We start from the raw sequence: 15,301 nt of genomic DNA, 5'->3' as shown, positions 1-15,301 counted from the left end.
CGGAAAGTTTTAGGCGTGTGCCAATACATGTTTCTTATGCTAACAGGCTCTTACGGAATGGAGAGAGTGGCAGTGAAAGGTCAAAATGACTGTTGCCTGGTCGAAAATCTGGGAGAACTCCTCCACGTCTCGCTCATAGGCTCCCTCACGGAGGCTTAGGCCAATATTCAATGTTCTATTCTTATCAGAGGACTGAAGGGCTACGAAAATATTTTGGGGATTTCTCAGATTGCAGAATTTTATGTTTTCTGAGATCGGAACGAGTTGGGGAGGAACAAACAATTCTTCCAACCTCTTTTCGGAGTTCTAGCTCACATACCAGCTCTCACTGACAGCTTTTAAGTGTCGGACCTAGCGGTCCACCCGCCTCTAGAGTCATCACCATTGACTCTTTTCGCTCAAGTCAAACCTAGCTTCGACTATGCTAACTCTAAGGAGTTTCTCTGTATAAGGTCTGAAAAATCTGTGGTCTTACACCAGTCTTCGAATGATGTCAACGGGCAGGGATATTTTAACTAAATCTTTATAAGTCGAGTGTTGAATGGTAGAGGAGCCAGGGGGGATACAAACATCTTTTGGAAAAATGACAGAATCGCCCCCACCATTATACCCTGGACTATCCATGAATGCGAACATCTCGCCAAACTCCAGGCCAAGTTCAGTGCCCATGCCTGAGTGCTGGATAAAGTCCTCAACTGAAATCTCGTCGAAGCCACCATAATCGAGACCCTGAGTCTTGCACCAGACGTGAAGACATTCCTTCCATGAAAGGATATCACCCGCTCCTGACAGAACTGTGCCAGGTGACAATTGTAGAAGAGCGTGAACCAAGAATCCTGTGTCCTTTGACGTGAAAAGGTGTGGAATTGGAGTATCACCCTTACCGACAAGGGACAGCCGCCATGTTTTGTTCAGGTGCTGTGACAAATGTTAGGGAAGCTGAGTCATCAAAGTCTAGGGACTTTATGCACTTGTCTTGGTTGAATACCTTGTCCCCAATTCGTCATGTAAGATCCTATATAGAGAACCGACATCTTTTTGGCGAGGGTAGGAAGGCTTCGTTTGACGTACTCGACCACTGCGGCCTTACTATCGAAGTGATAAACATGCTTCAATCTGCCATTGGTACAGGCCCTAGCATTGGGTAAGGCGCTAGTGATGAATCTCTCAACGCTCTCCGTCTCCGCTGCAGCTTCGGCAATATTCTTTCCACGTTGTACTTCGCAATTGAAGGCGTACTCGTTGATCTTCTGCCCACTCCCGAGCTTTAACTTGCTTGCAGGGTCGGAAACTGGCCCCCAAAAGTCCGTCGTCCCAAATACTGCATATGCTCCTTCAAAAGCTTTCATAAGTGAGCTTTTGTCATCTAAATCCCCTTCGACAACATCAACGCCTCGCTTGCTCCAACCTGTGGCCTTAGTTGGATCACGGGTGACGCCTCGGACTTTCCAGCCTTTCTCTTCGAGGAAAGCATCGGCGACAGATCCGCCCTAATATGCTTCGGATTAGACTTGCTGGAATGAAAGCTTAGGATGCGGTTATACTGACCTGCTGCCCAGTCAAACCAATAACGACAATAATTTTCGACATTCTCGACTTGAACACTGCGATGGTGCTGAATTGCTACGACCATGATTGAATGATGCAAGAAGTACTTCATTTATATATCGAGCAGAAGGGCCTCATCGGCCTAGAGGGTACATCGTCGGCCTATGTTATTCCGCTTGGGTGTTGGTCGGTGTACCATTGTTCTCCTCATATCCGGAATCCGGCATAAATTGTTGCCGAGTTGTATCGAACGAGGCTGGCGCCAAGAACCCAGTCAAGACCTGCTTTGGCTTAGGACGGCTGCTCCAATCAAGATCAGAGTACTCGTAGCGAAACAGTTCCAATCATAGGTAGCATGAGTCATAGTGCGAACTCGCTACTAGTTATTGGTCAGAGGATGATGTGGATATGCCACCGAGCCAGAGTCACCAGAGGCCTAAGCAAATGTCTGAGAGCTTCGAAACATGTCTGGATTTCCACGACCATAAAAAGGAGGAGCATCGAATCAACAGTCGATATACATTTTTCAATCGTGAACTGAAGCGAAGCCCAGGTGAAAGTGGAAACTGGGAAGCGGTGAACTGCGCCCTGGAGACCGTGATGGCATACTCCCAGTCGAGACCTGGCCTGCTCTTTGTGTGGCTTGGGAGGACACTGAAAAATTCGTGCCTGAACGCTGACACTGCCGCTTTACCAAACAGACGTCAAAAACTTAGGCAAGTAAATCATGTCATTGGGAAGAAGAAGTCGACGAGTTTGCATCTGGACACAGTTGGACCTGCTTGGCTGAGACTGTGGCCCAAGGCGCAGGATGCCGAAGAGTTAGACAGACTTGGAGGCTTTAGCATCTGAACGCCAGAGGAAACATCACTCCCTTCCTGTTCTCTAAAATTCTTTAGAAAGGTACTGTGGCACGCGGAAGGCTTTGCGCTTCACAATGCAAATGGCATCCTGCCCAAGGCTCAGCTTCAAGCCTTGGCACCTGTACAAGGTTGAGCAACAACTCAAATGAGGCAAGTGAGCGGCGGCGGATCTTGAGATCTAGCAGTCCCCCTTCTTTAGAATACTGTCATCCTGAACGGTTGCATCAAAATCCATGTTATTGTTCACACTATAGACGTGGGGTTCTCACCCCACCTGCAGGCTATAAATTCGGATTGTGCATACCACTATACTCAGGAAAAAACATTGACCTCTGCGAAGTCCATTTCGCTTCCAGACCTGAGCACCTGCCATTTCACCTGAGGCATGACCAAGCAATTTTGAACCGTTGGAGCCATTGCTGTGCAGCCCTGCGCTCGGCTTTGCGAGCCGAATCCTGAGGCGTGTCGTGAGCAACGTGAGCAGTGTGAGCGAAGTTGTGAGTCCATCCACAGGCAATCACAACTTCCCCCCCCGGGTTCCCAATTTTCGTCGGTTCGCGTACTCCTAAGCCCTAGCGCTATTTCCGGGCTTCCGTGCTCAGTTATTGTTGGTTAGGAGTGCACTCTTGGGCCCGTTTTCCGGCCAAGCTGCCGCGCGGAACTGACACCTTATAATCGACCAAGGATGTAACCGCCTCTTGTCTCTCTGTGCAGTACGAAGTAAACCTACGAGTAGAGACCACGAATAAAATCAAGCTTAGTTCTACGTCCCGTAGTAGCCTAGCGTCTATTTCTAATATCCGCGAATACTTAACCAAAGTTTTCTGATTCATCCAAGGATTCTCAAATGTGCCGCTATGCAATTTCGCAGCTCCATTCGATAGTCTGTATAAGGGGATTTCTGTATTCGAAGTAAAGCGACACTTATGTCATAACTCTCGTATCCACAGGTTATACACTCATGACAATACAACCGAAAAGTCGCTGTACCTCATCTTTGGACGTAGGTTTTGAATCTAGTCCCATATTTCTCCATATTTAACCGCTGATTAACGAAACATCGAGCTTGTCACGGTTTGCGGGCAGGTAGGAAGATAGCCATCGACCAGGCCTTGTATTCTCTACGTATAGCTATTCAACAGGCACAGGTAGCTCGCTGACTAGGTCAGGGTGATTGACGGGACGTAGCTCGAGGAGCTACCGACTAGATGGCGGATACGCGATGCGTATCTCAATACTCTGCAAACCTTCCAGGCAAGGGGTAATACCACGGGGCCCACGGCACAGCCACGTGACAGTTGCTATAAGGCTTCGATTCAGCACCGTCCATTGCCAGTAGCAGAGATAGTCTCAAGTATTGACACCTAGTTACGGGATTTAGTTGCCTTTTGGGACAAGATGCTGTTGTTGAGTTTCCAAGGACTCTGTGATTACTACACACGCCCAGAGCGACTCCAGTCTCGATCATACTGTATACTTTCTTCTACTGAAAAGAATATCACTCTTTGATAACCTTAAAGTTATAGAACCATGCTTCAAGGGCCTTAGAGGTAGTCAAATTGACGCACTTTGTAAAGATTTTTCCACCTACCTTAGAGCGAATATCAGGGTGACATTAGATAAATCGTGATTTCTAGTTCTGTCTAATCTTTTCAAGGCCGCTAGAAGCCTTACTCATCACAGCCGCAAGTTCTCATATGCAGTAAATATATGCGCGCCCGTGCGCCTTAGGTCGAGTATCCACCTCTCCAGTAGTCTCTCTTATTCCTTTGATAACAGATGTTGGGACTCATGATATATATTGGCCGAAAGAGAGCCCCCCAATCTGCGACTTAAGGCGGTGTGCCGACATCGCCTGCAGCCGCGTCAGCGCGAATAGAGGTATATCGACAAGAGCTCCAGTCGTAGACAGGCCGTCAGAGCCAAACATCTTTATTTGATTGCATTAGAGCTTTAATTAAGTGTAAAATGGTTAAGAAATGAGTCGATCAAGTCGTCAGGGGGTGGTGGGATAGGATTACGGAAACGCGTGGTGGAAAGACTTGTTGCCCGGACTGATATACATATATATACTAGACATTTTTTGGTCAAATGCGTCTTTCAGGAATATGGATGCATTGCGCGGTCGTCTACGAGGCTACGGTTTTCCGCGCTCAACATTTCTACTTACCTCATCTCAGCACGTGTTCTCGCATCTATGTTCTACCCTAACCCTCACCAAGTTCATCAACACAAGAACATTGATTCTTTTCCTTGAGTAAATCTCTATTTTGCATGATCTTATCTTAGAGTTTGCCTCGGCTCTATGTCATAGGAAAGGTAGAGCCTCTGTGAAGGGTTTCCCTTCACAGAGCCGAAAAGAACCCCTCACTCGCTGAAACACCAACTAATTAGTTTCGTACTTTCTAACCCATTCTTTGGGAACTTAAATTTACTGGTAAGGTCTCAAGTATTCGCGCATTAGAAGGAAGGACTCCATCATTCGGATGCATAGCTTGGCGCCCTTCATGGCAAATGAAAGCGATGTTCTGGTATTGTGGCAGTAGATGCTTGTTCTGTGGCCAACAAGCAGGCGAGTAGCGGCACAGCCTCGCAATGAGAGGGGTTCGAGGCTCCTATACTGCCCCTTCGATTATGAAACTAACTACCGGATAGCCGAGCCTCATTTGCACCCAGGACTGACTGAGGAACTGACAAAAAACAAAGCACAAAACTACGCACTGCAAGCGGCCTCCCTGCTGACTTCAGACGTAGGAGGTTTGCTCTGGCTGGTGCTGCTCCATCACAGATGGGTCAAGAGAGGTGCTATGCTTGGTCAAGTCTAGCTGGCAGAGTCTGGGTACCTTGTCGGTTTCAGTGCGCATATCTGTATGATAGGCGGAATCACCCTTGACCCGCGCCTGCTCCGGGCTGAGGCTATCCCGCAGCATCGCAGCATCTCCTCGCGCTATGCAGCCCCCGCCATAATTCCCCCCAGATCTTAAGTGCCCCTCATTTGCTCAGCCTAATGCTCAATTCTAGAGAGAGGAAACGACGAAGATCATCTTGCTTTTATTCTATTTCGTGCCCCGAGTGCTCTATCGATCGATCAGTGGTCCATATCCCTAACATTTGGTCAGATTGCAAGTTTACCACCTTGGAAGCGCGAGCTTTCCCCTACGTCAACTGCTTCTGGATCCAGTAGTCCCCAGAGAAAGTCCTTCAGATCATTCAAATTGTTGTTTGGCACCAAATACTGCTTTTCAATGGCCCCAGTACCACCCGAGGATCTGTTAGTTGCCATCGTGGTCTGGCTCTGAACATGACATTAGCTGACAGCATTGGAGCAACAACGCTGCCGAAGTTTTTCGGACAGCCGCAGACTCCTTTCGCAAAACATTGTCTGATTATAATACGTTAGAATTTCCTGAATACAAAGATGCTTAGTCAATGATCACCTCTATCCGGGATATGGCAAAGCAACATCCCATCCATCGAAGTCGTATGACTGCTGCGTGCGGGAAGCTTCAGCGATTTGCAGCCTCATTGGAGCCATATTTCGATATTATCAACATTTTCATACAAGCGAAACCAGAATATGCTGCCCTTGTCTGGGTCGGTGCGAACGATTTTCCAGGTAAGTTATTAGTAATTCAATAGTTGTTCTCGGTATCAAGTGCCTAATCGCCCACTACGAAGCTGAGTTCCAATTATATAACATTTCTCGAAAAGGTCTGCGGCATGTTTGAGACCTTGGATCAACCTTACTGGTTTACGAAGACTTTGTGCAGATCCTTCAAACTCGTGCACATAAGCAAGGGAAATCATACCCCCATCTTCTAAAATCCTTGTCCTATGTCTACCTTGATATCCTGAAAGTCTGTCATCGCATCTACACTCTCTACCCACAAAAATGCGAAGGTAGCATTTAGTTCTTACTTGGAAATATTGTATGTGTAAAACTCTGATACAAGTGCTCTAGGTCTGAGGTCGAAGGTCAGCTTCATTCGCCAACTCATCTGGCAACCATTTGACCATCAATTTGAGGGCCTGTTGAGGAGGCTCGAAGAACACAAAACGCTTTTCCACTACGAAGTATCTGTAATCACAACTGAGGAGGCCATCACCTTTTACAGCAAATATGAAGCCAACATGCTTGAAGCGGAGAGGCAGGCAGGCTCAGATAACCACTATAATGCGATTGAGGGTAGGTCATTGGGTTAGTAATTCCACTCAGGTATATCATTTCTGTACTGACCGATGCCTCGCAGATGAGAGAGTAAAGCAGCTTCGCATGTGGATCAATCCACCAACTTGGATGGACAAATTTGAGCAAGCTCAAAAACACAGAACCGCAGGAACTACTGATTACATCTTGGATAATCAGATCTATCTAGACTGGAAGAACAAGATTGATAATTCGGCTGTGAAATTTCCAAGCAAAACCCTTTCGATCCGAAGTTCGTGTTATACTATAGTTCATGCTACGAATATGTTCATTTGCACTGACGACAAAGCAGCGAAACCGGGTTACGCAAAACAGTATTGTGCGCAACTACTATCGATGACCTGATACAGGGAGAGTATGACGTGTATTTTCGAAGAGCTCCCAGAGACCCTGCTACCACTGTTGCCTTTTACTTCTTTGATAGTAGACGTGTGGTCTCAAACCGGCTTGTCGATGCTGGAAGAGCCTTATTGGCTCAGTTAATCCATCTCCATCAATACAAAATGGATTTTGTCGACATCGCCTCTACAGTTTTTGCCAAGAACGTAACAGGCTAATCCACCGCGACAGAAACCGAAATTATTGAAGTTCTGAGCATGTTACTGAACCGAGTCAGTAATGCCTTCCTGGTCTTGGATGGAGTCGACGAATGTTCGGATTATGCCGTCCTACTCAGGCAACTCAACAAAGTGGCGAGTCACCAAGTTGCGGAGCTTTGTTACTCAGTCGGCCGACGATCCAGTTGCCTTTGCTTCTGGAGAAAAACTGCATGCAAATCCATCTCACGCATCTCGAGAACATTAGAGACATCAAGTTATTTCTACAGCCTAAATTTGAAGAAATGGTCGAAGTGGGGTTATTACCTGATAATTACTATGCAGACGAGATCGTGGACAAGGTATCTCAAAGAGCCAATGGCATGTTTCTATGGGTTCGGTTGTTTATCGACTTTTTACAACTACCTGCCTCGACTCTTCGAGAAAGGATAGACGCCATTGAAAACCTCAATCGCCTCGATGGTTTGGATTCCCTCTATTGCGCAATCTTGGATCGTATAGCTGTGAAATTCCCCGGAAAATCTCGGAAAAATGTTCAACGAATGTTTCAGTGGGTAGCATTTGCGCTTCGGCCTCTTCATACCAACGATCTTCAGATAGCTGTCGCGATACCATTCGGCAGGGTGCAAACGCCACAAGACATCATCCCCAACTTTGGAAAGTCATTGGGAGTCCTATTAGGGTCACTGATCGAGGTCACGTCCCACGGAAGGGCTCAATTCATCCATTCCTCGGCCCAAGAATTCTTCATCAGCATCTATGACGACTCCGCAAGCGGCTTTCAATGTCAAGCTGAACCATATCGGACTTGTGCAAATCGGTCCATTGCCTCAGCATGCTTAACATATCTATGCTACACCGCCCCTGCAAGACCACTGGGCAACTCTTCACAGGTAACACCGGATGCAGCGGTCACAAACCACCGGTTTCCACTCCTGATGTACAGTGTCCTGTTCTGGTCCGACTATTTGGTGCATGCTCTTCGAGAGACCGAGACCAAGCAGAATAAAACATGTGCCGATGGCTCATGGGAACAACTTGTGAGCCTGGCAGCTAAATTCCTCTATAATCCGCAGAAAGTCACCTTGTGGATCGAGGCAGCTTTCCTTTTTGGCTCCCCGAGGATTCAACTTCCACCACAGGACTGCATCATCTCTTCAGCTCTCCCAAATATCTCTGATCACGTCCTTAAACTACTCTCTACACTGTTTACAGACCTTGGCCACTTTTGCCAAGATCTGGCAGGTCTAGAGAGGTCTTGGGCGTTCTTGCTTGAGTCTGAGCCTAATGAGATCTGGGAGCCTAGCATCTCCACATTTACCAAGTCCCGGTTTTGGGAGGATAACCCGCATGCTCGTTTGGTACGCCTCGTCCCTCTCGATCCTGACCTCACAAGGCATATCACAATTCAGTCTCAAGTCTCCAACAGCGGTAGCGAAATCGGGATTGTCAAGTTGATTCCACCAGAGTGAGTAAAATCTCCATTCCATCCTTACATGCTTCTACGTGCTAACTAACCTTTTCGCAGATCATGGTTCAACCCCCCACTTAACCCCCTCCATGACTGGAGAGTATGTTATGAGCTATGGTCTGTTGCTTCTAGCACGAATTTATGCTCGACGGAGATATCCCTTCCTGGTAGCGCAATATCAGCCTTCCTTACCAATTCGACTTCTGATCGTGACAATGAGGTAAAAGAAGGACCATCGTTGATAACATCGATAAGTCCGATTACAGATAGAGAAGCAGAGCAACCAGAACAACCAGAACAACCAGAGGGCGCAACGAAACCCAGGGACCGTGTATCACTCCCGTTAGCCATCAGCTCCGACCTTCGTCGTGTAATGATCGTGGATACTGTAATTGAAGTTTCACCATCAGATATACACAGCCCGCATGAGCCATCGAACGAGGCGCCTTCAGTTGTCTCGCAGACCATTGACCTGAAACCTGAAATCCCGAACCTGTCAGATTTGTACTCAGAATTTTACTACATCAAATTCAGCCCGTCGGGAGATTTTATCGTTGTGATTCACGAAACACGCGAAAGTCAACGAAAAGGCACGCAAACATATGGCGTCCGCTGGCTAATGCAAGTCTTCCGCTATGAAGACATCAAGCAGCTGCAGGGTCTCAACTATCGCCGTTATGCTTCAATGACATGCTGGGCAGTACCAGAAATCTCGATTCTGTCACCCTGTAGAGGGCTTGTCTTCCACCCCACTGAACCACAGCTTGCGTTTGCTCAGATCTGTGATGGACTACCTCAGACATATGTCTGGGATATGGATGCACCGATAACACGGCTTGAAGATATACCACCCTACAGCAATCCTTTCCCTGTACACGAGCCTCCGATTTTTGACCTCTCATTTGCGAACGACGGTCGCTATTTATACGCACCGATGCCCCAATAGGATTTGGGTGGGTCTGTGATCACATTTCCATCAACAGCATCCCTTTCATTGTTGAAGTACCAAAGCGCGCCCCAATAAACATGCTGGACAGTACCACTCCAAGCAGAATCCAATCAAATCCGTGCCAGACTGAGGAACTGGCCGTTCGCAGAGCGTTTGAGCTCTCTAAGCAGCCAAAATCACCGGTCCAAAAGGCCAACAGCCTTATTTTCGACCAGAAAGAAGGCGGAATCATCCATGTCTCTCACTTGCAGCATCTGGAGCAGGATGGTGCTGTTGTCGTACGAACCTTCGGCACTGATGGAAGACTTCAATTCGCCACAATCAGTCGACCACCCAAGAAACTCAACCACTGTGTTGATGTGTCGCTCTCGACATCCAGCATCGCGGAAGGTCAAGTCCGCATTTTGCTCAACAAGGGTCTTCAACCACATTATACATCCCGTGATGTTGGAAACGCCAGTCTCCCAGTCATTATGGAGCGGAGCAAGGGGAGTATACCCTCCGTAGTAACAACCGTCCCCGTGCCGGTGAGCACACTAGAGCCCAGGAGCGATGGTGGCGGATTACAGCGCCTTCCTTGGCGTTGATGGACAATTCTGGATTTTAAGATAAACATTCTCTCTCCTGGCGAGAATGAGTCATCATTCGTCCGATATTGAAAGCGCCCAGGGTGGACCACGAGATAGCAGCAACAATTCTTGAGCGTCGATAATCCTGACACACACCGCTTTCCTCCAAAGCAGCATAGAAAACTGCAAATAATATTATTAAGTAGCTTTCGAATACCACCAATGTTCCTACCTGACCCTGGGGTACTTATCTGGTTACCAGTGTCGGTGTCAACAGCTCTTACGGCAAGATTTCATCAGACAGACAACTACCCAGCACCTCTTCAAGTCTAATTCGGAAACCTCGCAAAATGGGTTAGAGGACTCGGTTCTGGAGCTGTCATTATTATATTATTCGTGTCTTTATTTAGATTCCTCGGGCACTATAAGAGTTCTTGGATGTCCTAATTATTGCTATCACTATCATCGTTGTCGTAGGACCTAAAGATTTACCTCTAGCTGCAACACTTAGTAGCCCTATAACTCGAATCCTAAGGAGAATAACTTAGTAGGTAAACTTCGTATCTATACTGCTATAGGTGATACTATAATGATTTACTCGACAAAACTAGAAGATAGTTAGTCATATAGAACAAAATAACCTTGGTAAGGAGTACTATTAGCTTTAAAGAGAAGTTTATATCTTTATATAGTAATACTCGGAGGAGAAATTTAAGGCCTAAATACCTAGCTTAATATTCGGAAAGCTCAATATAGAAGTAAGGTAGTATCACGGGATGCCAAAGAATACGTATAGATAGTGGATTGCCTGTGATATCGACATTCGTGTCGATACTCCACGTTCTTTTAGCTTAATGGCTAGGGGCTATAGCACCCGCTCTGACAGGGTCACAGGGAGCTTTCTAAGCTCCTAAAATCAAATTCAACACTAAACAGCACTACCTTTATCGGTAAAGGAAAAAGTACTCTGATATATATTATTGATAAGTTCGAAGATAGAAGTTATGGCTCTTCAATCCGATTCTAGCCGAAATATTCATCTGGTATGTAGTGTTTCTCGTCGTTAAATGATAGCCAGCTGCTCCAAGAGTCACATGGGCAAAATTTTTGGACAGACACGTGTGTTGTATCGAGACCTACATGTGCAGTGATAGTTTCACTGTTGCGATAGTATTGAAGCCGTAACAATGGCAATAACCAATAGATACTACCAGACGCATCTGACCAATGATTTTGCAGTCCGAGAGTTATATTCCTTCGAGGCTCTGCTAGAGATTGTCTTCAAGAGAGATTTGCCGTTTATAGTTCATTTCGTCCCCAGCAGCTAGCCATGCTCGAGCACTTGCGTCCCAAGTTGCAAAGTCCTGTGTAGAAAGATCGGAATGAGCAGCGAACAAGGTGTAGATGGGAGTAGGGGCCTGCACATCTTCTTTGACTAACTTAATGCGTCGATCCACGATCTGCTCCCACAAGGCTGTTGCAGTAGCAGCTGAAAATAGTCGAGCTAGAACACATGCCAGGAGATTCGCGGCGAAGGCTGCATTTTCACTGGTAGCAGCTGCGAGAATTGTAGTCGCGTCAATACCAGCGTAGTGAGAGAAAGGCCCACTACGCTGCGATGAATTTGAAGAGGCTGAGTACTCAGTGGCAATTTCTGACGCGCGTTTGCCATATTTTTTTTTGAAAAGCTCAACAAAGTTGCCTAAAGGGAGGAGACGAGCGAATAACGCTTCGATTTTGAAGGTTATTTGGCGCAATGGCCATAATCGGCAGCGTCACGGCGCTTTGGAGGTAGGGCATTCCGGAGAGGCTGGTATTCAACCGACGCCTCGCATTTCCAAATGGCAAAGCTAATGTTGATGTCAACCAAAGGTCGCCGTTGCTTGCTGCTGGAGGCTAGCCACAGAGTTAGTGATTGATAGCTGCGAGGTCATTCTGAAAACGCCAATCCGCGCATAGAGGTGTTCCCGTGTAGCGACTACCCCGCAAAATGTCATTTACACTGAGCCGGTGTCTTGTGCCTTTGATGTCTACGTTCCTACAAGGTGCCATCGAGAGCTTAGCTGAAGGGATAAATTGCTTCTATCTGGACATATGTGGAGCAATCTGGGTTGCCAAATTGCCTGATCACCTGATCCTATGAGTTTCTGGGAGCTTTTATTGACCCGGGGAACCTGCAGCATTGGCATTTCAGTGTCCTCGAAGCTCGTGCATGGAGAGTTTTGAGGATCTGCTAACCAGCTGAGCCCAATTCGAGATATGACGCGTCTTGGAGCGTGAAGCACGCTGAGCAGCGTAAGATGATGCTGAGGCTAAGCCAGATAACATAACACCTGAGTAAAGTGCTAAGGCGGCTATCCCACATGGGTTCGAAGGCACTGTATGATAGTTTCGCGGCTGAATGCCATTAAGGTTATGCGAGAATTCAACTCTTCTTGAGTCTTTATGATATTCGCGTAGTAATCAGGGTGATAGAGAGCATCCGGGATGGTTACGAGGTACCGAGCTCTCAGTTCCTGCCTCAATTACTAATTATGATACGCTAATCGAGAAGAGAACTGAAGCTTTGCACGACGTATATGAGCGGAAAATGTCCCAAACTGCTGGACATACTACCCATATTTGAGAATTAGAGCGCGCCAAGAAAATGGAAACGCTATGTTACACAGGTACATATCTAGGTACTTAGGTATATAGGTACATAGATATGGATATGTCGGCCTGGTCAGCATTGTGTTGCATTTCGGTTCAGTCGAGCCGTTTCAAAGTTGATTGCTTCGGGGTCAGCGGGAATTTTCCTAGTACCCTAGTCAGACCCGTATCCAGCCTGCAAGTTGCCACAATAGTGCATTTCAATTTAACATTTTGACAGGCCAGACTTACAGTTGTCCTGTTTTATGAGAGTTGATCGAGATGGTAGTGCCCAATTAATTCCTATGCCTGAAACTGTGAAGTTGCCCGAGCCGGCACCAGGTCGAGTATTTGCCCATATTGCGAAGCTTACCATTTTGATTTTTGGAAAGTAGACCCATGTAGCCCGACTTGTGTACCTGGTCTGATCTAGCCTGAGATGCATCAGCCAGACAACCCGACAAAGTCCACGTCTCTGGTCACTGGTCTAGCCCCCAATCATCTATTCAGAACACAATTTCCAAGCAGGCTGTCACCTGTTCACGACTATGCACCTAGTTTCCACGCTCTCGCGGTGAGGTGAACTATCATTTGCTGTCGGATTGGAAAACGAAACGTGGGGACAGACTGAAGCAGTCAACGGTCAGCTCGACGCAGTCAAGAATATACGTGAGACCTTACATCGTGCTCCGTCTTCAGGGTGTGTGTCGTACATCAGCATCAAGACCCCTTCGTCAGGCTGTTGTGCAGAGATCGAGTACCACCGCTGCCTCGGATTGTAGTGCAGAAAGTAAAATTGATTCACCCGATGGGGGCACACTCGATATGTAACTATTATATCGTCGTCGACGTCGATCGAGCGGTAGTCACACATTGCTAGCGGTTGGCGTTCAGCTGAGCTGCTAACGGGGCGCCAAGTACTGCGGCAGGGTTAGTTCTTCGGTTCGGGCAGAAAGCAAGAAGCAGGGGGATGCATACTTCACAACTCGTATTCTCGAGCCCGGCTGCAGACAGTCCAACTTTCCATGCGCTTGCAATATGGTTCGTAGTATCTCGGGCGCATAACTGACACTCAAATCTGGAAGCGGTAAGTGGTTAGGGATTCAACTTGACTGAAGCGTAGAAAGACAAACCAACTGCGTTTTGATTAGCCTGAAAGTTGCACTTGCGATGAAGCTCGCCTACCATGAGCACCAGTAGGGAGGCCTTCCACCCGAAGCGGATCGTTCAAGTTCACGGAAGTCCGCACAAGAGGTGCCGTCGTTCGATACTGCGCCTTTAGACAATGACCAATAGAACATAATAGGTTCCACAAACCTTGAAATCATAGCATATCACTTCGTGCGCGCCAAAATACTCTTTCAAAATAGCTTCAGTGTGCGATCGATATGGCTGAACCCAGCTGTCCGCGAGTTCGAACGGCTCCTGGTAGGGCATTGCCAATGGAACAAAGCCTTGTGTTGAAATATCCCAGTCGGACCTAGAGCGTATGTCATGGATTTGCACTGGGTGTTTGGAGAAGCTCAAGTTGGTCAGCCTTTCATCGCCATTATCAACGAAGTGAGCGTTGTCAGTCTCGACCATGGCAACGAAAGGCTTCTGCGCTGCATAGAGGGACTGGCGATCGAGGAACTCAATTTGACCATCAATGGGTAGTAAAGTAGCCATTTCCATCAGGTAAAAGAATCAGTGGTGTTGGCATCAACCATGTTGTCGATAGTGATAGAACGGGGCCATCTTATGGCTTTGGTCAGTTCTGCTGCCACTTTGTGTCAAACCTCGACAGCGTAATACAGTGCATGGACAACACTCTGGGTCTCGGATCAAGCTTACCTTGATACAGAATTCTCAGAAAATTGCGGCTCAAAAGGATCATGTGAACTAGGAGATGAACCTTGTCAGTCCAGTCAAGGGGGCCATGGACGACAGGCCAGGATGCTTGGCAGGCAAGCCTGCAGGAGAGCAAAAGGATATGCATCGAGCCGCAACCAAACAGGGTACTTTATGTGGTGATAGAATGAGTTGTGACATGTACATGCATGGTTCGAGCTTGGCCGCCTTATCTGCGAGCACCCCTAACTCCGAAATCAAGAGAAACGGTGAAATTGAAATTGAAGCGAAATTCAAGAACACATGTACGGTACTGACCTAAGGTCGGGTCTTGTAATGACAGGACGTACCTGCGTAGCTAAATCCTCATGGTGTAATCTCGGCTCAGGTGTCATTTGATATGCCCACACGATAGGGACTAACCCGGTCAGACGAAAAGCAAGCTACCCCACCACGAAGAGTGATGTGTCAGCAAGCGCGACTCAACGTGAGGATAGAACCGCATTGGAGGCGCATGCTCGTGATTGGAAGGGGGCGGGGGTTGTGTGCCTAGTTTGAGGCTTGGATCCAGGTTGCCTCCAACGCATAACAAGGCTCAGCCTAATGGTGTCTGGAAGTTAATCTTCATGGATATCGAGAGAATGAAATGATCATCAATCACAGTTCTGCTCCTCGA

The 15,301-nt window shown here is 47.3% G+C and overlaps 4 protein-coding genes across 4 annotated transcripts; 2 read left to right on the top strand and 2 right to left on the bottom strand.

Annotated features, from left to right (window-relative positions):
- Positions 1–471: 471 nt before the first annotated feature.
- A1O9_07837 (uncharacterized protein) lies at positions 472–1,590 on the bottom strand (the record flags this gene model as incomplete). The annotated part of the gene is made up of 3 exons (XM_013403392.1): positions 472–918; positions 972–1,490; positions 1,549–1,590. 3 exons carry the CDS (start codon positions 1,588–1,590, stop codon positions 472–474), a joined length of 1,008 nt encoding a protein of 335 aa, XP_013258846.1.
- Positions 1,591–5,861: 4,271 nt separating this feature from the next.
- Positions 5,862–7,175, top strand: A1O9_07836 (uncharacterized protein; the record flags this gene model as incomplete). The annotated part of the gene is made up of 4 exons (XM_013403391.1): positions 5,862–6,027; positions 6,373–6,597; positions 6,662–6,854; positions 6,911–7,175. 4 exons carry the CDS (start codon positions 5,862–5,864, stop codon positions 7,173–7,175), a joined length of 849 nt encoding a protein of 282 aa, XP_013258845.1.
- Positions 7,176–7,459: 284 nt separating this feature from the next.
- On the top strand, positions 7,460–8,647 carry A1O9_07835 (uncharacterized protein; the record flags this gene model as incomplete). Its single annotated transcript, XM_013403390.1, has 1 exon — positions 7,460–8,647. One exon carries the CDS (start codon positions 7,460–7,462, stop codon positions 8,645–8,647), a length of 1,188 nt encoding a protein of 395 aa, XP_013258844.1.
- Positions 8,648–11,432: 2,785 nt separating this feature from the next.
- On the bottom strand, positions 11,433–14,463 carry A1O9_07834 (uncharacterized protein; the record flags this gene model as incomplete). Its single annotated transcript, XM_013403389.1, has 8 exons — positions 11,433–11,866; positions 11,944–12,060; positions 13,048–13,104; positions 13,169–13,229; positions 13,472–13,715; positions 13,774–13,873; positions 13,981–14,065; positions 14,113–14,463. The coding sequence occupies 8 exons, from the start codon at positions 14,461–14,463 to the stop codon at positions 11,433–11,435; spliced, it is 1,449 nt and encodes a 482-aa protein (XP_013258843.1).
- Positions 14,464–15,301: the final 838 nt, after the last annotated feature.

The sequence above is a fragment of the Exophiala aquamarina genome, assembly GCF_000709125.1.
Source record: "Exophiala aquamarina CBS 119918 chromosome Unknown aczIA-supercont1.6, whole genome shotgun sequence".
Taxonomy (NCBI): Eukaryota; Fungi; Ascomycota; class Eurotiomycetes; order Chaetothyriales; family Herpotrichiellaceae; genus Exophiala; species Exophiala aquamarina.
This window is presented reverse-complemented; position numbering and strand designations above follow the sequence as displayed.